Source organism: Poecile atricapillus, chromosome 2, assembly GCF_030490865.1.
Source record: "Poecile atricapillus isolate bPoeAtr1 chromosome 2, bPoeAtr1.hap1, whole genome shotgun sequence".
In the NCBI taxonomy this organism is placed as follows: domain Eukaryota; kingdom Metazoa; phylum Chordata; class Aves; order Passeriformes; family Paridae; genus Poecile; species Poecile atricapillus.
Window position 1 is genome coordinate 128419270 of NC_081250.1, and position 23283 is coordinate 128442552.

The 23283-nt window shown below is 39.4% G+C and overlaps 1 protein-coding gene across 5 annotated transcripts; it reads left to right on the forward strand.

Moving 5' to 3' along the window:
- Positions 1–676: 676 nt before the first annotated feature.
- On the forward strand, positions 677–21796 carry RIPK2 (receptor interacting serine/threonine kinase 2). 5 transcript variants are annotated; one of them, XM_058832119.1, is made up of 11 exons: positions 677–790; positions 4623–4776; positions 5887–6042; positions 8322–8479; positions 11502–11551; positions 11889–12050; positions 13441–13526; positions 13720–13809; positions 14653–14758; positions 18734–18913; positions 20039–21796. In XM_058832119.1, the coding sequence occupies exons 2-11, from the start codon at positions 4741–4743 to the stop codon at positions 20362–20364; spliced, it is 1350 nt and encodes a 449-aa protein (XP_058688102.1). In that variant the 5' UTR covers positions 677–790; positions 4623–4740; the 3' UTR covers positions 20365–21796. The 5 variants fall into 5 exon arrangements, with proteins under 5 accessions (XP_058688102.1, XP_058688101.1, XP_058688099.1 ...); XM_058832118.1 differs by having other exon boundaries at positions 714–802; XM_058832116.1 differs by lacking the exon at positions 677–790 and adding an exon at positions 1109–1465 and having other exon boundaries at positions 20039–21794.
- The last annotated feature ends 1487 nt before the right edge of the window (positions 21797–23283 follow it).

A 23283-nucleotide genomic window follows, 5' to 3' on the forward strand; every position in this document is an offset into this window, starting at 1 on the left:
TTGCAAACATCCTCAAGATTACAGTTTTGGAAAACCCCCTACGGACTAACTGAAAACTGAAAGTAGAGTAAGTCACCAGTTGCTTTATGTGGTTGCTTATATGTTCATAATGCTGGAGCACTTGGAGAACATAAATCATCCAAGATACAAGAAAATTTGAAAAATAAAAAATCTACTAAAGTTCTAGGACCTAGATAGAACTGAAAAGTTGTTGCCATATCTTAAAATGAATGCTATGAAATACTGAACATATTGTATTTTGAAAACTTATGTATTTTCCCTCATTCTCTGGTCCGCATCCATGAGTGGGACAAAAGAGAGGTGAAAAGCCACAGGGGTTTAGCCCCTGATCCACAGGCATGGAAAGGCAAGTTGGCAAGTGACTTTCATTTCATGTTGTGGAACTGCCACTACTTGTGGAAAGCTACAAACCTCTACCTTTAAATTGAATTACTTTGTTAGTCTGTGAGAACTTGGCTCGGTGAACAAGGCTTTACAAAATCTTCCTGCTCAACCTTCATGTAAAGCTCTCACAAATACATCAGGTATCAGGCAGCTCGCCATGAGCAGGAGCAAGGGTGAACTTGCACTTACTGGAAATTTCGAAATTATCTTTTTGAAATGCCGCTATCCTGAAAATCTTCCTAGGACAAACAGGGAGGAGTTAAGCGACGGTATGTGACAAAGATTTTCTCACTTTGCTTGAGCAATGAGTATACTCCGGCTGGGGCTCTGAGCAACCTGGTCTAGCGGAAGGTGTGTCCTGTCCTGGCAGAGGAGCTGTGACTAGGTGATCTTTAAGGTTCCAATCCACATCATTCTGTGATTCTATTTAGTGAACAATTCACTGCGGCGATCTGTGCTCGGCTCTGGCATCCTGCATCATCTGTCGAGAGCAGAACTCGCACACCCCTCCCGGCCCCGGACGCAGGGAATGCTCCCTCGGACAGCGTTGGGGGGATGCTCCCTGCACGGCCCGAGGGACGCCGCCCGGCAGGGCGCCCCGGCAGGGCGAGGCTGGGCCCGGCTCTGCGGGCACCGCCGGCACCGCGCTCCCTCGGCTCGCTCCTCCCAGCCCGGCTGCTCCGCCTTCCCCGACCCGCGAACCGTGGGACGCTTTTTCCGTGAGGAAGCGGCTCGTCGGTGGGGTGGAAGGAGGAGAGAACTGCTGGCCAACTGGAGAGCAGGCGGGGCAGGGCGGTGCGGGGGGAAGCGAGGAAGTGGGGCCAGAGGAGCGGTGCTCCGGGCCGCGCTGCGCCCGGCGGAGTGCGAGCATGAGCGGCGGGGATGCCCGTGGGGGCCGGACGGGCACCCTCAGCTACGGCCTCCCCTCCATCCCCTCCAGCAAACTCCCGGACTTGCGTTTTATCAGCCGGGGCGCTTACGGGACCGTGTCCGCCGCCCGCCACGCCGACTGGAGGGTCCCGGTGGCCCTCAAGTGCCTGCAGGGGCCGCTGCTAGACAGGTAACGGGGTGGGCCGGGGGCCGCGGCTGGGCCATGGCCGCGGAGCGCCGAGCCGAACCCGCCTTTCCCTAAAGCAGCCCCCAGGAACGGTCCAGGTGCCGGCCAAGGTGCCGGCGTGGGCTCCTGAGGTCTGTGGATCAGATCCTGGTGTTTCGGTAGGCAGCCTTGCTTTAATTCCACGAGGAGAGGGGGTCCCACGAAGATGATTCAGTTTGGGCCGAGAGAAAGCACGGGCCGGCCCCGGAGCTTCCTCTCTTTGGATTATTGTAAAGGGCTGGTTTCGGTCTCAGTCTGTGAGACGCTAAATTGTTTCTTTTGGAGTTTTTCTGCACCATGCAGCTGGAGCCCTCCTCAAGGTGGGATTGGCAGGGTTTGGCTTCTTGCTGGGTCTGTTGGTTGCTAACCATATTGCTGAGGTATCAGCAGGATACTAAAGTGCGGTGATTACTATCGATTTAGTGTTTACATAGAGAGAGCAATGTTCTATGCACTAGAGATTGCTTCTAGATAAAGCTTCTCTGGTACAACGCAAAATTATTATTTTCCCCAGATCTCACAGTACTGAGAGAATCTGATTTAAAATAATAGGCTTGTAGGCCCCCTTGCAAAACTGGTATTTTCCGTGTAACAATCGGGTTTCCCGTTTTCCAGGTACCCAAGTGGCAGCATATTTATTACAGGAGCTGTCACTCCATGTAGGGGGGCAGCAAGCTGTATTTTTTCATTTATTTCTGTCTTATTCAATCCGCATAGTTCCAATTTGTTAATGTATCAATGCAAATTTGCCTCTTCTTAGGCTGTCTGAAGCCTACCTGACTGTAAACCTGCCTCTTTGTCTTATCTTGGTGTCTTCAGGCTTTTGCCTCAGGTTTCTTTGATCTAGTATTAGGTCTTTAGGTAGGATAGCTTCACTCTGAATGTCTTCTAGTCTCGTGACTCAGTGTTCTTGAATATAAGACATGTTGTTTTAAGCTCTTTCACCTCTTATTGCCCAGGTTTGTGTATATACAGGCTTTATCTCTGAAATCTTGCCAGAAATGGAATCTCAGTTATGTTGTGTTTTCTGATAAGTTGAGGGAGCAGGGGGAACGGACCAGTGTTGTAGGGTTTTTTGTTTGTTTGGGGTTTTTTTTAATGTCTGCTTAAATCCCATCTAATTGGAAATACAGCCTTTATCCTCACAACATAGTTGGGAGAAACCACCAAGGTTATTTTTAGCCTTGCAAGAATTTGGATTAGTGGGACATCTAACCTGTGAAATTATGATTAAAAGGGCAGGTGAGGTAATAAAAAAAAATTCAGTCACCTACCATATATCATGCAAAGCCCAGAAATGCTATCAGAAAGTGATAAAAAAATCCATTATACTCGAATCTCAGCAGCAAGTGCTTTGTTGTTTGTACAGTAGGCAATATAAAATGCCAGCCACTAAATGCTGTCATGAAAAGGGATTCGTGGTGCCATTTATTCCCAAGTGGGAAGTGTGTGCTTTACATCCCAGGATATGGTATGTGACCAGCCAAAGAGCAAAGCCATTTGGCAAGCTGTTGTGGGAATGTGCTCTTTAGGCATTACTCAATGCTATTCTGGCATGGAGCAGACAAAGGTGAAGTGACTGACAGACACAGGAATAGACTTCAGTATGTCGCAATTTGTTTCCTGGCCACAGCTGAATCCCATGCTAATGTGCCTTACTCTCTGGGAAAACCCCAAAATTCCTCAAACCTAGTAATTTCTGGAGAGAGGGAGGAAGGTGTAGTTGTGTCTTCCATCCTATACTTGTCTCAAAGGCTGCCTTTTTACTTCTGTTGTTTCCTATAAGTTTCCTATAAGTCTTTTTCCATTACAAAAATAAAAGGACCTTATTTTCATATTCATCTAAATTCAAAATTTCCTGCTGCTGGGAGCTTTAGTTCACAAGGCTTCTACTTTTCCCCATATATCGTGACAGCCTTTTCTTTGTGAGTGCTAAACCCAGCTTGATGGATCCAGACTGCCCTGAGTGCTTTGGGGTGTGCCCTGAGCTGGATGGGCACAAGCCAGCTCTCACCCTGGAGGGCTGTGCACATAACACAGTGCTGTGCTGAACAAATCATGGTGGGCATAGCCCTGGCCCCCAGCACAGCCCTGAGTCAGACTGGCTCACATCCAAACGATCTTAAATGTGTTGTAAATGTCCTGTATTTGAATGTCCTAGTTATGTACCTGTCCCAGTCTCCACTGATATAAGATCTAAATGCTTTTTTCACTGAATGCTTTTTTCACTTCATGGTCCAACTATCCTCATTGACAACAAATCCATTTATTTCAAGACTATTAGAGATATAAGGCATACCAAATAGTTTCTATTTTTAGGGATGAAATCATACTCACATACTTGGCCTTCTCAAATCCACAAGCTGCAAGGTCTGAATTTGTAAAGATGCATCAAACCTACATTTTTGAGGAGTTTCAAGGTAACAGAGTAGATCCACACAATCAAATTCAGGCATCCAAACATCATGAGGCTGGTCTGTTTCTGCTTCCTTTGTGTCTAGGGGATATTTTTTCCAGAGAGTGATTCAAAGCAGGGGCTGTTTGAGGGAACAATTTATGTGAAAACAAAGCATAGTTAATTGTTCCTTTTCCTTCAGAAAGGAACTTCCTTTCCCTTCAGAAGTCAAAAGTGCATTCCTTTAACCCCTATTATTTTAATGTACATCAGAGTCCACTAAATTTAAATGGTTGGAGAATCATGTGTATTAAAATCTCCACTTTCTAGGAGATAAATATTGGGTGAAAGCTCAGGGTTTGAAGGTGTTCTGTAAAGTGGGAGAAATGCAGCTGGTTGTTACCATTCCAGTTACAAGGAACGTAGAAGCTGGAAGTTCTGACTGTATCCTTATTTACTGGAAACATGGATGAAATGTATGAAGGAGATATATTTGTGTGGCACAACAAAACCAGGGAAGCTGTCATGTCTTTGCATTTACAGATCCTGATTTGTCTTACACTGTCTTGTTCTCAAAACAGCATGGTAGAAATTAAATGGTGAAAAGGTGGTGGTATTGCATACAGGGATATAATTGACAGAGAATATAGTGAACCCAGCATTTGCTTTGAGTTTCCTAGTACTGGTATGGTAATGTATTTTATTTGTTTGCTTGTTTTCTTTAAGCGATAGAAACCACCTTCTAAAAGAAGCAGAGATATTGCACAAAGCAAGGTTTAGTTACATACTGCCAATTTTGGGAATTTGCAACGAGCCTGAATTTCTGGGGATAGTAACAGAATACATGGCCAATGGGTCATTAAACCAGCTATTACATGGGGTAAGTGTACTTACAGTCTTTAAATATGATACCTGACTTCTTCAAGTAGATTGCAATTTCCATAATTAATTAGTAAAGTGTTTTATTAATAATATTTCATGCTAGAAGACAGTCATTATCCCTAGTAGTTTTTTGTGCTAAGACCTTCTGTATCTCAAAAAGACAACTAAACTTCGCTGACATAAGTTTTGTTAAACTTTTTTCTTTAATAATGTGACCTATAAGGAGCTTTATGTTGAATTATTACATACAGTCACTTTAAAAATCTCAGTTGTTCTCTAATTAGATTCTGAAATACTTATGCTTTCTTCAGTCTGGGTTTCTGAATTACTGCTAATAGGAATATTGATTTTTTTAATGAGTTTTGAATATTTAAAAAAAAAAAAAATTACTTTAGTTTATAGAAGCCAAATATTAATAATATAAACAGGTATGAATATTTCTATCAGATCTTATTCTCTGAGTAACTTCTCTTGTGCTGAACTCTCAGTTGCTCCCCTTAGCTTGGCCTGAATAGTGTTGTAATGCAAAGCTACTGCAGTTGTGTCTCAATGGCACTAAAGTCCATGTTTAACCAATATGCATCTCGTGCCTTAGAGATCTCAACTGTGTGTTTTTCATATCAATGTAACTTTGAATATTTCAGTTGAGTTTTACTGTATTTGTTGGTACTGTATTATTATTTATACAGGTAGTGTTTTGTGCATAGTTTCAATAGTTTTTTTGCTCCCCAATGTCAGTTGAAGATATGATTACTGCCATTCTTCATGTAGGACTCAAAAATTGTGGGTTGCAAGTTTCATGCAGAAGTTCATCTGTAATTCATGTTTCCATATGAATGAGTAATGTAATAAATATTCAATATCATGTATGGCAGTCATGAACTACTATGTGAATGCTAGGGAATGGAAATATACCACTGCATAATTATTATTTTTTGATAATGTTTCTTTTAACAGCTAATGAGTCTTAAAGAGTTTGTGTGATGTATATTTTTAAAGATTACTGCTTGCCCAAGTCACTTTCTTCTTCTTATAAAGTAAGTCTTTGTGTATGCTGTTAGATCAGAATAGAGGATTATATTCTGGTTTTGTGGTTTTATCTTGGCAGAAAGATGTATATCCTGACATTCGCTGGTGCCTGAGATTCCGCATTCTTTATGAAATTGCTTTGGGAGTAAACTATTTGCACAACATGAATCCTCCATTGCTGCACCATGACTTAAAAACCCAAAACATTTTGCTGGATGATGAGTTTCATATCAAGGTAGGATTATTTAATTCTTCTGTTTGTCAGCATCAATAACGAGTGAAAGTGTTTTCATTATTGTAGAGGAGGAAGGGTGAGGTTGTGGCCATGCAGAGAGGATGTAATTGTATTGTGGATTTTTTCTTCTATCCTTGCAGACAGAACTTTGGAGTTTTTCTTTTGGAAGCTCTGTATTATTCAGTTGTGGATTTTATCTGTCTGAAAAGACCAGAAAGATAGAATTTGGGCTGCTTCTGCTATAGCAGTAGTTGATATCACTCAATAATGGTGACACTCTTGTTTGTCAGCCTTCCAAGGGTAGCTACATTTGGCACTTTCTGAGAAGAAAATGGAAAGTGTTCCTGCCCAGGATGCTCTGACAAGTTATTTCTGATAGGCAGTAGGTCAAATTCAAATGTTAATGCTCTACTTGATACCTACCATGCAATATGGACATATCTGTTCCATTGATGTAGTATAAGAACATGTAAAACAAGACTGTGAAATCTTACTATGTCGGAAGGTGGCTTTTGTGAAGCTCCTTAGAACAAGTAAATATACATGCAGAAGTGTCAGTAGTTCAAAACTGTAGTTCAGCCTTTTAAAATATCACTGCCATGATGCAAAAAAGACACTGAAAGTACTTCTGGCAAAATGTTTAGGTGCTTCCATAATTGCAAGAATTGGGTTCATTTTTTCTTGTTTTTTTAAAAAGATCTGTTTTTATAATTGACAGAATATGTTACTCAAGTAAATGGAAATAAGAGATATTGTGCACTGAATTTGTACTTGAAAAGTGAATGTTTCAGTTGTTACTGCAGGTTGAGTCTCTTTGTGAGTCCTCTGAGCAAAGATCCGCTGCTGGTTTCTTCCTTCTCTGTTGCACAGAAATTTTTCTTGGCAGCAAAGTGCCTCACATGGCTTTGTCTCTGCTCACACCCTCAGCAGGTCATACTTCCTCCCACTCAATTGTGCTGGTGTTGCCAGCTCTCGAGCTTCCTGATAAACCTGATCAGGGAACTAGTCCAAGCCATTTTTTATCCACTCTCTTTTTTAATCTCTAACAGCTTTGGTGTGGCCTGGTGCTCTGCCTGATCATATCTGAACAGTTTCTTTGCTGAGGCAATTGAAGGGAAGAGGTTAATTATTGCATAGCTGCCCAGCCTCCTGTAAGGAGTGTCCTTAGGGTTTTAAGTGAAGCAAGATTCTCTAAATTAGTACACTTGACAGGAAATGCAAACAAGGTTTTCATGCATGCCAAATAGAAGAGATACTTCGTATGTGTAGAGATAACACCATTGGCAGAGTGCTTCTGATTGTCCCTGATCTACTGAATGAGCAAGAGTCATGACCAATTACAATGAGGAAGGCTTGATGAGAATGAGTTGTAGAGAAGAAAGCTTACTTTTCATTGTGGATTTTGATGTATGCTCTTCAGAAAGCTTGTTTCTGTTATCTTAATTGCCACAGCACTTGCACAGGCATCTTTTGAAAATGTTTTTGATATTATGCAAAGGCTGGGCAAGTGCAGAGCTGGTAGCTGTTTGCTTGTTTCCCATGTATGCCAGACACTACAGCTCAGCCAGCAGGTGCATTCTGCTAAATGTTTCTTTCCTTACCCATAACCTAATCTGACATCAGGTGCCCTGGCTCATGGATGCCTGAGGATGTAAGCTGAAGTCAGTTACTTCTTCATGTAGATGCACTGTATCCTGTGGAAAGGAGTAAAGGCCCAGAGTGCACAGTAAAGTAAATATTCAGCAACTTTTTGCAGCACAGAATTTCAGAATATCAAATTTATTAATTCAAGATTAATACATCATAGTTTTGGGAGTGAGGTGAGATGCCCTAAGATATTTCTGTGAGAGGAGCTGCCTCTGGATATTGGCAAGCTGAGTTATGTACAACTATTATGATTCATACTAAACTTGTGCTTTCTTCATAACCAGGGAGCTACTAGTAATTAATGATTTTTTGTTTTCTTTTTTCTTCACACGAGGAAGTGATTTGCTTCATATGGTACAGCTATCTACAGCAAATTCCTCAGCTGTAGTGTAGATGAGTCCTTCCTTAAAAGAACAGATAGAGCACTGCTATAGGGACAGCATGAGTGATGAGCTGGGAATGCTTTAGGGACTGGAGTTGATGTTTCCTGTTGCTAGGAGAACCACATAGCTTTTGTGTGTCAGGTTAGGAGCTTTGGGTGACCCCTGCTTCTGGGCACATTTCAGGAATTTCTAACTGTCAACAGATAAATCCAGTTTTTCTTCTCAGAACAACTGATTTGACCTTTCCAGATTGCAGATTTTGGCATGTCCAGATGGCGTGTCATATCTATGTCGCAATCACGAAGTGAATCCTCTTTGCCAGAAGGAGGGACAATTATCTACATGCCACCTGAGGATTACAACCCCAGTCAGAAAACCCGGGCAAGTGTGAAACATGATATCTACAGGTAACTCCTGTTGTTCTCTAGTGGGGCTTGAAATCTGAACTCAGATATGATTTACTGAACTTAGATTTTAACATATTCTTAGAAATTTTATTCTTTTCAATGATAATATCATAGCTATATTGGCTAAATTAATTGGGAAATAAAGAATTGAATGATAGCTGGATTTAATAACTCATTTCTTTTGTGCTGTGACAAGTGTAATGCTCCAAAATTAAACTGAGACTACAGAAATAGGTAGGGGACTGGTTTCTGTAAATGAGCATACACATACAGACAATGCAGGGAAAGAAGGAAGCTATTCATACCATCAAGTCAATACACATGCTCTTGTAATTTGTGTAAACAACATAATTTGCAGTAAATGTATTTTTGGAAAGGAGGCAGATAAAAACAAGATGGTGGGTTTAGAGAAAGTAGTTACAGTAATCTCCTTAAGGAATAATTTACCTTATGAAAGTTGTGGTGGTTTTGTGTTGGGCAGTCCTGAGGTCAAGTAGTAGAATAGTTAATAGAGTGATAGTGGCCCATATAACAAAAGGAAATCTCTCTGAGGATACTGGAGTTATAATTGGCTGGTCTGAAATGGTTTGGAAGAGCTCAGAGATTGCTTGAAGGATTTTGGGAGGAATTGTCATGTGTAAAAGAAGATTGAGGAGGCATGAACTGGCCAATCACTGTGACAAAGTCCACCATTCTGGTGCAGTCTGCCACCTTTACCTTCACTGAGCTCTGATGTGGTTGTATCTTGGTGATAGATGACTCAGTCTCAGAGGGTCCTACTGAGTTCCAGGGAAATCACTATTTCCCTTACCCTTAAGAAGCACAGAAATTTCCTTGGAATTCCTGTTCAAAGAATACAGATGACAACATACCTGCTTTCCTTAACCTTTGATGAGAAGATATGGATAAGGAAAACACTGAAAAGAAAAAAAGGTGTATTAAGGGGAAAGAAAGAGTGACTGGCAGCTATATGAATGGGTAGAGATGAAGAAGACAAATGTTTCTTAGAAAGAAAATAATATTTTCAGAGGAATAACAACCAAATAGGAGAAAATATGAGAACACATCAGTAGATGAGTGTAGAAAACAGATAAATTAGGAAGGAAAGAGGTTATGTGAGAAGAAAGACGAGAAAGTGAGACAACATTGGAAAGAGAGATATTCAAGGCAGGAAGACATGAAGGTGCAGAGACAGTGAAGGATCACCATAAAAGCCACACAGGAGGTTCTGTGCTCACAATCAGATGGAGATGCTACAAAACAGAAATAAGAAAGGAAAACCGGAACAGTGTAAAGGGGAATGCTGCAGTGTTGTAGAACTGAGAAAATATTCTTTAGCTATAGAGAGATTCCAAACTGAAAGATATTACTAAATATTTGGATATTTTCTGGATGTCTAATTAATTGATCACAGCTGAATGTTGTTGAGATATTGAAGCTAATTTGTGAGGAAATACTTTTCTTAAAGAAACAAATTGTTTTAACAGCAGTCAAACAGCTTAATTTCTACAAAAGGGATGATTTGCTTTACAAAATAAATCAGCCTGCATGGATCTGTCAGGAATACATCAAAAGCAGACTTTCTAACAGGGAGGACTGCTTTTATTAAAAGCTGCATGAGCAAATTTTATCATTGAAGGATGTTAAAATACAAACAGAATAAATAGGAAAACTCAATTTATATAATTTGATTTTAAGTATCAGTTATTTGTTTCTTACTTTGTTTTTCTTAATTCTTACTTGGTAGCTGTCAGATGGTACAGTGCTCTAAGGCAGTTAAATGTAACCTATATGCAAAGTTTGGTACTTCTTAGTGATGCAGGAAGGAAGCTCAGTACATTCATACCAAAGGTGGGGAGAAAGCCTTAACAACAATTTATCAGAGTGATTATTTTCTGGAATGACACTGTCACAATACTTAATAAAGACTTGGACTGAAAACATGGAAATACATGCTTGTCAGCACCTTGCATGTATTCTGAAGTTATGGTAGTGCTGAAGCTTTAGCCTCTTTTTACTCAGAAAAGTCCAAGTAGTGGAACCAGACACTTGAATACAGTGGTGGAATTAATATTAGGACCTTTTAGGATAAATCATGGAATAGAACTTCATTCAGATATGGTAGAGTATGTGAGGAAAAATTGGAGAGGACTGAGAATTCAATTCTGCTTTTAAATTAAATCAGCTAACCTTATTTAAATTACAAAGTTTAAAGTTACCTCTTTCTAGTATATCCTGATGGCTAAAGAGCATGACTAGTTTGCTAGAGATGGGGCAAGTTTGTACTCGCAGAACTGCTTGCCATTCATGTTGGTGTGAATGGAAAAGAAGGTCACTGGTTTGAGTAAGCACATCTGTGTTCAGTCTCCTGGCATTGGGTCAGAGTAGTCTTCCCAAGAGTCTGTTTTGGAAAGTGAATGCTGTGTGTAAGTGACATCTCTCCCTATGGAAAAGATTGCAAATGTTGAAAGCATAATATGGGGAGGGAGGAAGCTGGAGTGGGCATCCCAAGTGCAAGTTTGTATCTTACCTCTCTGCATCACAGTGTGTTAGGACAGAGCTCTGTATCAGAGCTAATACTCCCTGCTAATACTCAGCTTCCCTTTGGAATGTCAGGGAGTGTCAGTCCATACTGGGAATATGCCAGAGTATTGCAGTTAGGACAGAGCAGTTGTCTCTCCGGGGCTCACTTTAATTCGTGTGCTGAGATTTAAGCTCCATGTATGTAATTCACAATGTGTTAGCACAGACAAGAGGATACAGATTTGGAATAGGACTTCATATGCCATGGATTTTGTCTGTACTTAATAGTATTAACTAGTTCTAGATGAAGTTACCTGCTTTCATATAATAGATTTCATATGTTCATGTCATCATTTTAGTTAGCTGTAGTCAGTCCCATGTGTGCTTGCAGGACCATTTTACCAAAATGTTTTAAATAAAATGTAAAGCTGAGCATATTGTGTTGTTAAGTGTTGGTAGTCTAAAATAACATCTTCTCTACTTTTTATACTGTAAACAGTTATGCAGTTATCATGTGGGAAGTAATGTCAAGGAAACAGCCATTTGAAGGTAAGGCCGTGTCTTCCTTTAATTTATTTTTTCTGCTTTACCTAAAGTTAAATGTGAAACCTGGAGACTTAATTTTAGGGGTTACTTTCTAATAACTTTTAAACTCTTTGAAGAACACTTTGAAATACTTTTTGAATTAGATTTTTTTTTTAGTATCTTTTTTTTTATCAGTTTTGTTTCATAAATTAAAAATACTTTTTCATTAATTACAAAAGAAACATAACATTATTTTGATGAGCTATAAATTCTATGTCTGCAAGCAGAATTACTCCTCCTATATAGTAAGCTCTTTATATTGCATATATTTCTAATGACTTCACAATGTCTGTTTTGACAGAAGTTATAAACCCCTTGCAGATAATGTACAGCGTGTCACAGGGACAGCGACTAGACTTGAGTGAAGGAAGTCTACCTATGGACATTCCTCATCGAGGGGTTATCATAAGACTGATGGAAAGTGGCTGGGCACAAAACCCAGATGAAAGACCATCGTTCTTAAGTGAGTTTACCTTGCCAGAGTTCTGTTGAACATGGTACTTACAGAGCAAGTTTATAGTCATGAAAGGGAAGTGTTAAAGATGTCAGGAGGTCTGTGTGCTCAGTCTTGTTGCTTATAATAAGGTGCTTGGCTGCTTTCTTCATGTCTGTAAACAAACTTTTATGAAAGGAATTCTGTGTGTGCTGCAAAACCAGGTTGGTTGTTGGAGTCTTGTGCATCTACCATCTCTTAATTTACCTGTAAAAAAGCAGCATGTTTTGTTTAACTACTTGTGTTTGGAGGCTTTTTATTGTCGAAGATAACTTGGGGTTTTTAAGGGAGGTGGGAGAAGTGAAGTATAAAATGAGTACTGTGCGATTTACAAGCACCCAATCAACACCAAAGGACCACACAAGCTGTAGTGACTTAAATTTGTATTTGCATCTCAGTGTAAATCTTTCACTGACACTTTGTTTTATTGTTCCATCTCCTTTATCAAGCAAGAACTGGAATTTTTTTCCAATCAAGGGAATGTGTCTAAATACAGTGTTTTCCAAAATCAAAAAAGAATAGACACATGATATTTCCATATGCATTTTTGTTTTCCTATGCCAACTAACAAAAAAAAGTAGCAATTTAAGTGTGTGGTCACACTGAAGGGAAAATTGTCTGGGATATGTACTACAGTGTGAGCTAACTTAGATTCTCTTTTTAGTGCCATGTGTGTAGTAAGATGGTCTTTGAAAAAAAACATGTATTGCTTTTGCCACTACTTAACTATCATAAAAAGAAAGAAGAAGTTGCAAAACTGTTGCAAAATTAGGGGAAGTACAGCTCACTGCTGGGAAACTTAAGCAATTACCATAGCATAGGGACACAGACACACTGAAGCCAGTGTCATTTGGTTTCACTGGATGTGATAGGTCAGTGCTCTGACTATCCCATCTAATCTGGCCCTGCCTCGTGCCTTAAGCATGTATTCTGGATATCACTGGGTTGGGAGTGTGTTTGTTTATTTTTCTGGTATAAATCTTTAACACCTCTGCTGGAGTGGGAAGACAGCAACACACTCTGAGATGGTATTTGGTTCCATTCAGCTGATCAGGCTTGATGGGGCTACCTTAAAACACAGCAAACTCACCAGTCTCTCCATTCCATGAACATGAGACTTGTGGTCCAGCACTGTCCTGGATCTCTTTTGGTACACAGTGATGAGGTGGCCAGGTCAGGACAGGATTTCTGTTGGTTGTGTGAACTGTTCTAACAGAAGCAAACAGCTTCTGTTTTAGCAGTGTAAGTGGTTTGATAGTGTCAGACAAATTATTTTTGTAAATATGAGGAAGACACTTTAGTACAGTGACAACTTGGTTTCCACTTCAAACCATTCACCAGGTACTCTTCCCTTGTTTAGAATGTTTAATAGACCTGGAGCCAGTTCTGCGAACATTTGATGAAATAGCTATGCTGGAAGCAGTAATTCTGTTGAAGAGATCGAAGGTAAGTAGCTTTTGTTACAGTCATGAGTTGGTCAAATAAGTTGCTAGTTTTCACTTGCTAAAAGAAGTGTAATCTCCTTTGTCATTTCTCCTCAGTTTCTTTTGTCTAATCTTGTATCTGTTTGAAACCAGTGTTTGTGCAAGGCTGTAATCTTATAGCAGAAATTTAATACAAGTAAATGTTTCTCTTCCAGTCACTATATGAATCACAAAGTATTTACAAGAGTGGAAAGAAAGCAAATGTGGAGCAGATATCTCTAAATATACCTCTGAATCCTGAAAAGGTAAATGCTTTATGTGTTGCATTTGGTATGTCAGCATCCTGAGAGATTAAAGGAAGTTTAACTTGGTATGAGGAGTTGTTCTGTACTTTACTTTCCTGTGCAGTCAGGAAAGGCATAAAATGCATTACTTGAGCCAGGGTATAACAAATGCAAAGTCATATATGTGAAGATAGTAAAGGGTGAATATGCAGAAATCAGAAGGGCATCTAAATACGGGAAAGCTCTAAATATGTCATGAAGCTGTCGAGGGGAGGTTTAGGTTGGATATCAGGAAAAGGTTCTTCACCCAGAGGGCAATCAGGCACTGGAACAGGCTCCCCAGGGAACTGGTCACAGCACCATGCCCAGTTTCAGAAGTGTCTACACGATGCTCTCAGGCAAATGATTCTTGGGGTGGTCCTGTGCAGGGCCAGCAGTTGGACTTAGGATCCTTGTGGGTCACTTCCCTCTCCACATATTCTGTAAGTCTGTGATCCCCTCAAGAAGGAATACAGCACAAAATGCCTGCCAGTAGTAAGAGATTGTCTACTGCTCCCTTATACCTCTGCAGAGCTTGCTTGTATAGTGTCATATAGATTTGCATTTATATTTTGATTCTTAATGCTGCTGCTGCTTTTGGTTCTTACTAGTAGTTAAACTTGTACACAAAATTGCTGTCATCTTCAAAAATACATAAGTATTGGGATTACATAATTTCTTCTGATTTACCATATTTTCATTGTGCTGTCTACTGAGCATTTATATAGCAGGGAAAACATGGTGATGGGGAGGTTTTCTGTAAAAAAATTGCAACTTCATATTTGTTTAATGTGCCTGTTCCATATACACCTGGATTTCTTTCAGCCAACGTACTATAGCTCCATACAGTGTGATGCACTTCCCCTTCGGAGCATCTCTCCAGATACATCAAAATTCAAGTCTATTCCCCAGTGTAATATCCTCTCATCAGGTGAGATAATTTGTGTAAATTTAATTTGCCATTGCAGCTTTACATTCACATTGTGACATTGTATTTGTGTAGTAAAAAGTTGGGTCCTCTATGTCAGAAAAAAATGTCTTTTGTAAACTTTGTGGTATGGGTTAAAAAACCAGATTTTTTAAGCTCTGATTTTCTGTTCCTATCACCTGAGAAATCTCTACAGTTCACTGGTTCAGTTTTCCTATTCAAAGCTTCCAGTACAAGTTTCTATATAATTTTTAATTCAATAGGTAAAAATATCTTTAATAGATTGCTTTGCAAAAGTATATAGTGTTATCTGTTCTATCTAGAAATGTAAGCTTTGTTCTTACTATGTTTTCATTATGTCTAGAACTAGATTAAGTCTGTAAAAAGTAACACTACTGAACTTTAAACTAGGCTTTAAGGTTTTTCATTAGCTAACACAGTCTCTTAAAGCACTTAAGATATATTTCTACTCATATTCTTACTATATGTGACTTAATATATTTTAGTTCTTTTCTCTCTCTGAGGGACTCAGAGAGGCTTTTATTTCAAATTCCAACATATCTGGACAGACCTTTTGTAGCTGTCCCCTTTTATGAATAAAAGTTGGCAAAATTCTCTGAGAAAACTCGATTTTGAGGTTTTGCTGACATCAGAAGCCAGAAAAATACAATGGAACCCAGGTGGAATAGCAATACATTGTGAAACTAAAACTGCATTTAAGTTTCTTCTCTTGACACAATGTAAACATATTTCAAAAGATTAGAGTGTCCTCTGGCATTGTAGGGACCAGGAGTATGAAAGCAGACAAGGCTATTGACTTCACTGATATAAAATAAAGGCATCAAAAAGTATTCTGAGGTGCTGCAAAACCAGAGATAATCTTGTAGAGGTAGGAGAGCACAGGCAGTTCCGTTTTCAGCTCCTGTTTGAACACATACACAATTTTGAACTTCTACTCAGTGTACTAGAAAGGCATAAATACAGAAGGAATTTGGGTAAATAAGTTACGGGAGGCATAAGGACTTTCAGTTACTGGAGAAAATGGCAGAAAGCAAGTACAGGGTACTTTGGCTGTATCTCAACTGAAGCATTTATCTATACAACAAAAAAATCTCAGTGATGAAGATAACTCATATTTACCTAGCTTAATAAATATGTTGTGATGAATTTTAGAACATGGAGTATTCGTTTGAACACGAGCATGGACTGTAAGTGTAATCACATAAGATAATGATAAATATCAGCCTTTCATGCTGCTGTTTTTTGTTATAAATTGTTGTATCTGCCTATGGAGGGCATCAATGAAAATTTGTTGGTACAATTAATCTGATTGGTCAGCTAGTGGTCGTTTATTTATAGAGTCATTGCTTAGATTTTATTGTGTTTATGTATAGATACTGTAAAACTTGTGAAAATAGTGCCCATAAAACCCTACTGCAGAAATGTTTGTTATTACTTTGCCAATAGCTGCATCAGGTAGTGTTGTAGTGGAAAGCAAAACTGATACTCCTCTTGCTTTTCAAACTCAGATGCAATTGTTTCAGGTGAAAATTCTATTCCAGGAAGCTGTTAGCAAGAGAGGAATTTGGCATGGCCAAAGGCAGAAATTAATGACTACAGAGTCTAGCTGAGTTAATGACTATAGATTATTGTTTTTTCCATCAGTACAATCAGAATACTTTCTCAGAAAATTGCTTCTTCTGAGTTAAGGCTTGTCTTCTAGCCTTTAGCCTTTCTTTTCACCTTATTTTTTTTCCCTACCCTATTGAGCTTCTCATCGGTATTTCTTTAAACAGATCTTTTCCCTCTTCCCATTTAATTTCTGATACAGAGAGTAATCCTTTAATATACTTAGTTTTGCTAGATGAACAGGATGCACTCTCTTGAAATCCCTTTGTAAAATAAACTTCTTTATTCTTATAGTATCCTAACAAGTCCTCCTGGTGCATGTTCTAACTTAAGTCATTGAACCAAGGCTACATGGTATTATGAGAAACATTACAAACTTTTTTTGTCTACGAAATCCCCCTTACTTAGTATGCCTTAGAATTTTGTTTTTCCTTTCTCACAAGGTCCTTCCTTACAGAATTATCTACTGAGGGATTGTTTTTATTCCTCATCTCACTTCTAATCATCAGCCCCAGCTTGAAACAGAAAGTCTAGATCTCATATATTTCCATCTTTTTCTATTTCTGTTACTCTGGTCTTCTAGGTCACCTAAGTTCTTTTTGAGTAACTTGAGTTAATCTGGATTTTTTCTGAATAACATCTGAATAACTCTCATTAGCTTTTTTGGTTTGGTTTTTTTTTGAGGAGTTATTTAGCCTGGAGAAAGGGAGGCTCAGAGAGGAAATTTTGCTCCTTTGCTCTCTGCAGCTACCTGAGAGGAGATTGTGGCCTGGTGGGTGCCTCTTAACTGCCAAGCAATAGCAACAAGCAGTAGGACGAGAGGAAATGGCCCTGAGTTGTGCCAGGGGAGGTTTAGATTGGATATTAGGAAAAATTTCTCCATGGAAAGAGTTGTCAAGCATTGGAACAGGCTGCCCAGGGAAGTGGTTGAGTCACTGGAGGTATTTAAAAGATGTGTAGACGTGGCACTTCAGGATATGGGGCAGTGGTGGGCCTGGCAGTGCTGGACCCAATGATCTGAAGGAAGGGTCTTTCCAATGGAACCAATTGTGTGATTTTATGATTGTATTTTTTTGTGCTGTGGTCACTGGTCAAGGTCATTCTCTCATAACCAGTGCAATCCCAGTAGTTTTGTCTTTATGTTATGAAACTAAATATATGTGCCTAAAAATGTGTAACAATCTATCTCAGCACAGCTGTTTGAAATACTTTCCTGAAATGATCTTTCACTCACAGTGGTTGTTTCCTAATCCCCTTTTCATGCAGTAGATAATATCTGCTGCTTCACAGTACATAGCTCTGCCCAGCTTTCTCTCTTGTTCATGAAATAAAATACTAGTTACTATGAGTTCTAGTCCACCATTTTAAAATACTCAGAATGGAGTTTCTTCCACATTTTCCTATTCCTGCTCTGTGTACTTACAGACATATTCTTCTACAGGTCAAGAAAGAGCTGGGAATACACCTTCAGATTTCCCCATTGGACAGGTAATCTCAAATTGTCCATGGGGCTACCTCATTGTGTCTTTAGATGCTCATCTGAATTTTTGCATCTCTGGTTCTTAGTTAAAATCTTAGCTATTGTGTCTTTATCAAGTGACACTGTGAAAGTCTAATCAAAGTTATTTGCAGAGTTAGGCACATGTCCTGTAGTTCATTTCTCATTAGCTGTTTAGCTGATTGTCATCTCTTTCTTGTGTCATTCCTACTGCTGCTTTCATATCTGTCATCCTTTTCTACTATAAAAAAATCCTAAAACTAGAAACTGTTAAACTTCCCACCTGATAGAAATCCTTTATACTTTTGTTTGCAAAAGTTTGCATGAAGCTTTCGTGAAGTTATATCCTGTTTTGATGGGCTACAAAAAGCTTCCATATGCCTCCCACTGAATGTTAACTTCTCCCACTGTTCTTCATGTCCTTTTCCCCCGCCTGAATCTTCATTTTCACCATTGTTACAGTGCCAAACTTCATCAAAATAAATTGGTCTGCTTTCCTGCTGACTTTCAGTTATCTCTCCAAATATTCAAAGGATTTATTTTGTTTTTTTAGTCCCTACAAAAATTTTTTCTCAAACAGAGCTTTTTCATTACTTTTCTTATACTCCCAATATTTCTTTAAAATAAAGCAGGACCCCAAGCCATAGTCAAGCCCTGGTAAAATATAAAAGGGACTTAAATATACTCAGAATTTGAGTATAAGTACTAATTTGTTGTATATCATGTAAAAGTAGTTGGTTTATGACTTCTTTTGTGAAATTGCTCTAAATAATCTCTGATGGGTGTATTTTATTTGAACACGGAAGTAATATAGCTTGTTCTTTTCCTTCTCTTTTTTCTTGTTGTCTAAGATGGAGATTCTGGGTGTCTACACTCTCTCAGCAGCCAGAGCATGGATGGAAATCTGTCTGTAACTCAGAGTGCCAGACTCCTTGTGCATCCAAACAGTACTGTTCTGTCATCTGACAAGAATATTTCAGATGCCTCAAGTTCTGCATCCTCTGTGCTGCGGTCATCGCCAATTCCTTCAGGTACAGCAAACACCATTTGGTACCAAGACCCACAATAATTGTTCTAACATTGAACATATGTCTAATATGAAATGGAAACTGGAACTGCTATTCACCTGCAAAATGAAAACAAAACATCTGAAAAGTAAGAATGCAAAACAAAGTAATTCTGTCCTTGTAAACTTAAAAAGTAAGCAAAAAGAGTGTAAAATGTGACCAAGTACAGGTACCTGTAGTTACTAGCTTTTTTTCTCTCCTCTTAATCAGATTCCTGGTGCCATATGTCTTCTTTATCCCATTCCCTTTGCTCATATTATTTTTCCTATCTCGTACTGCTGTAGAAGTACTACAGACCAGCAAAACATGAGAAAAACTTAGCTCAAACTTAGTCACCTTGTTGCATGTCACTTCTTACTTTTTAGGCTTTCCAGTCTTCCATTTAGTAATGGTGGGGCTGAGAGAAGCAGCAACTGTGTCAGCATTTCACCTGTAATGATCCTCTGTGTTAGTTGAGAGCCCACTACATATATTCTTATGCATCAAATAGCTGTTAAAAGTTAGCACAAAAGTTAACAAAAAGAAACTGTAATGATGAATTATTCAGAATTATTTTTTTAGGGGGCACACAATAACATGCAACTTTATAAAGATCTGTTGCATCTCCCCTCTTCTGGAAATATGAAAATCAACATCTTCTCACTGTGTGAAACCTCATCTTGAGAAAAATACCAGGAAACTACAGGGATGTTTTCAGTAATTTTCAATAAAAATCCCCCTGGAAAGTGAATTTACCACCTGTCTCTTTTTAGTACCAGGTCGGGTTGAACACTGGAACAGGTTGCCCATGGAGGCTGCAGAAGTACCATCACTTGGAGATGCTCAAAATTCAGCTGGACAAGGCCCTGAGCAACCTGAATTATCCTTGAAGTTGGCCCAGCTTTGAGCAGGCCATTACATCAGATGACCTCCTTGCAGGTCCCTTCCAACCTAAATTATTCTGTGATTCAGATAGAATAAATACTCTAACCACCAAATTTGTCAAATTGGAACATTTTAACAGCTTTTTTTCAGCTTGTTCTTTGTTCTGTGGCAATATTTGTTGACAGACAGTTACAATCCCTTTTTTCTAATCCTTTCCAATCTCAGATTTTGTATTGGAAACCATACAACAGAATGTAGCACATCAGTGGATCCAAAGTAAAAGAGAAGAAATTATTGATCAGATGACTGAAGCATGTTTGAATCAATCACTGGATGCTCTTCTATCAAGATTTTTGCTCATGAAAGAAGATTATGAACTTATAAGCACTAAACCTACAAGGACATCAAAAGTACGACAACTTCTTGATACTTCAGACAGCCAAGGAGAGGAATTTGCCAGAGTTATAGTACAGAAGTTGAAAGATAACAAACAGCTAGGACTTCAACCTTATCCAGATATTGTATCTAATTCTCAAAGACTGCATCTTTAAATTTATTCTTACTTTTTGAAACGATGTGAAGATTCCTTACAACATGATTCTATGTAGTACTTTATATATGTGCAGCTTTGTCTTTACTGTGCCTTTCTAGAGTCTCAGAAATGACTGAGTTCTAGCCTGCATTTGGTCAGTGACCAAATAATAAGTTGGAGTGCAATCATAAAGCCAAACACTTGACAGTTATTGACTCATTTTGTAAAAGTATTTTGTTTATACATGGCAAAGAAAAACATTAAAGTTTCACCATTTTACATATTTGCTGTTTGTACACATCCTTTCCTTTCATCTCACAGGATCAAGACATCCCATCTTAACTTGGAATGTTTGTTTTTCTCCTGCCATCTGCACCTAGAAAAATCTAGGTGCTCTTTCCCAGGGTTGTTCTGCTGTGTGTATAATAAACTTTCTTCCTTAAGCCATGCTGGTGTGCATACAGGAGAGGAGTGGTAGGTGGGAGGAAGTTTACATTGTGTTTTTACAGGATTTTATTGTTTTGGTTTTAGTTTTTTTCCCATTTTGTTACCAGAGCAAGTAGCTCAGACCACTGCATAAGAAAAATGTTAGTCCAAAGAGGAGCCCAAGGGGAAGGACACTGTGCTTGTCATCTTTGTTCTGCTCAGAGGTGATATAGTAGAAAGGCTGCAGCTATAGCATTTTACATTGTCTGATTATAACCACTTCAGCTAATCTTGGAATCATAGTAGGGTGAGATACAGAAAGAATTTACGTAAGGGCATCCTCCTTATGTTAATACCTCTTTAACATTTCCTTGGTCATCTGCCTTGCCTTTGTCACCTGCCATCTTACCACCCCCTACCTTTGTCATCTGCCATAAATACTTCTCATGGCATGTTGCTAGATCAAACTTTTAACTCAATTTTATTTTTGGCATTTACATAATGAACAGTAGCTAGGTCTGTACACAGATCAATCATGCCCTGCCTGGCCACACTGGAAGTAATGTGCACTGGTCTCTTCTGCTATGACCTGCCTTGACCTTCTCCAGATCACATCTCTGCCGTCCTTTTTTTGTCTGAAGGATGGTAACATGTTGAGGCACAGATGGGGCCACCGGAGAGGAAAAGGTACGTGGAAATTTTTTTCAGTTCGTTTCACAAGACCTTAGTGACTTTATCTAGATGACCTCAAAACTAGTTAAAAAATTACTTGCTTTAATTTGTCAGAACACAGCACAGGCAGATTATTTTTGAAAGCACTAATAAATAATTACTGTTTCTGCTCAGGCTGTCTAAAATTTGAGGAAATCCAAACTCTGCATACAAGAACATTGAAATATACCTAAATTACCATATAAAAAAGAGCAGATAAATGAAAAATCCTAAGTGATGGCTGTTTCAAAACCTATGGAGATGTGCTTCTATGTATAGTTTATTGGATAGGAGTGGTTTAAAATTGTTTCTAATAAAGCACATTTTGGACATAAACTGGATATTTGCCTTTTATCCTGCTCGCTGGAGTCTGTAAAACTAAAATTAGATAGCTGAAACCAGGGCTATGGTGCAATGAATGCCTGTGCTTTTCCTCGAGCAGACCTAATGATGTCTAGCAGGGAGAGGACTGAGGAAAGGTGGTGCCAGAACTGTGTGTTTCACTGCACATCACATTTTAAGCGACAGTTGTTCATTATTATTGGTGCTTAAAATAAGATTTGTGTCTTGCAAGGTAGCAAGTAACATTTCTTCGATGTGTGTCCAAAATTCATCAGGTATTAGGACCTTTCTTGAGGACCACTGTCAGACAGCTATGTGAGGGAAAAGGGCATCCTGCAGCTTTCAAAGGCTCCCTGCTGACTCCTGCCTGTCTGTACAGAACTAGCTTGGTTTCACTTAATTGCAGTGATAAATGTGGCCCTATGGAGTCACATTCAGGAACTGTCACACTGCTGCAATCACTGTGGGCTGCTCCTCTACGTGTGCTATCACCCTGAGGTGGCACAGTTGCAGAAAAAGTCATTTTCTTCCCCCAGCTCTGAAAATGCCCCTGTCTGTAAGACCATGAGCATTCCAGCCAAAGTCCATCCCTCCATGGAAACCCTGAGACCATTCAGTATAAAAACTTCGGCCAGTCTCCCTCTTTCCTTGGACCCTGAGCCTCCCTCCATGGTGGACTACAATCATAGAATAGTTCAGGTTAGAAGGGACCACTAAGGGTCAGCTAGTCCAGCCCTTCTGCCACGGTCAGGGACATCTTCAACTAGATCAGATTGCTCAGAGCCCTGTCCAGTATGACCTTGAATGCTTCCAGGGCATCAGACACTACCACTCTGGGCAGCATCACCCTGCCCTCTCCAGTGTGTTAGGCACACACAGATATCCTTAAGTGAAAGAGGGAAAGCGCAGCCACAGCTGGGGCTACAGAGATACTGGCAAGGGCATTAGGAGAATGGTTTGGGGTCAGGATGGAGGAAAAGAGGTGAAGGTTGTACGCTTGGCCATGCAGAGTGAAGGGTGTGTGGAGGTGACAGACATGAGAGTCACTATGACCAGTCTGACACTTCTGTTGTTTTATGGTTGTTTTAACAGTATTTTGTACAGTCCTCATTTCTTCATTGCAATTCCTAACAGATTTTCCTGCTTTTTCATTCCAAGGGGAAATGCTGCTGATGTTTCCAACTGACAGAAAAAGCTTTTCTCTGAGTCATAACAGCTCACTGAATGCCTTTCAAAATGTGCACATAGAAATGTCTTTTTACATGTACATGGGGGAAATAGAAACATAGGGCTACACATATTCTTTTCTGTTTGTTTGCATTAGATTTTGTATAGTATTTTAGCACCTTGTCACTAAGTAGTGGCTGCTCCTTGTGTTCTGCTCCCGTACGTGAAGTTAACATGGTTGGAAGAAGTTTGTTGGTCTGTGAGCTATGTTCTCTCCTTCACCAGCTTCATG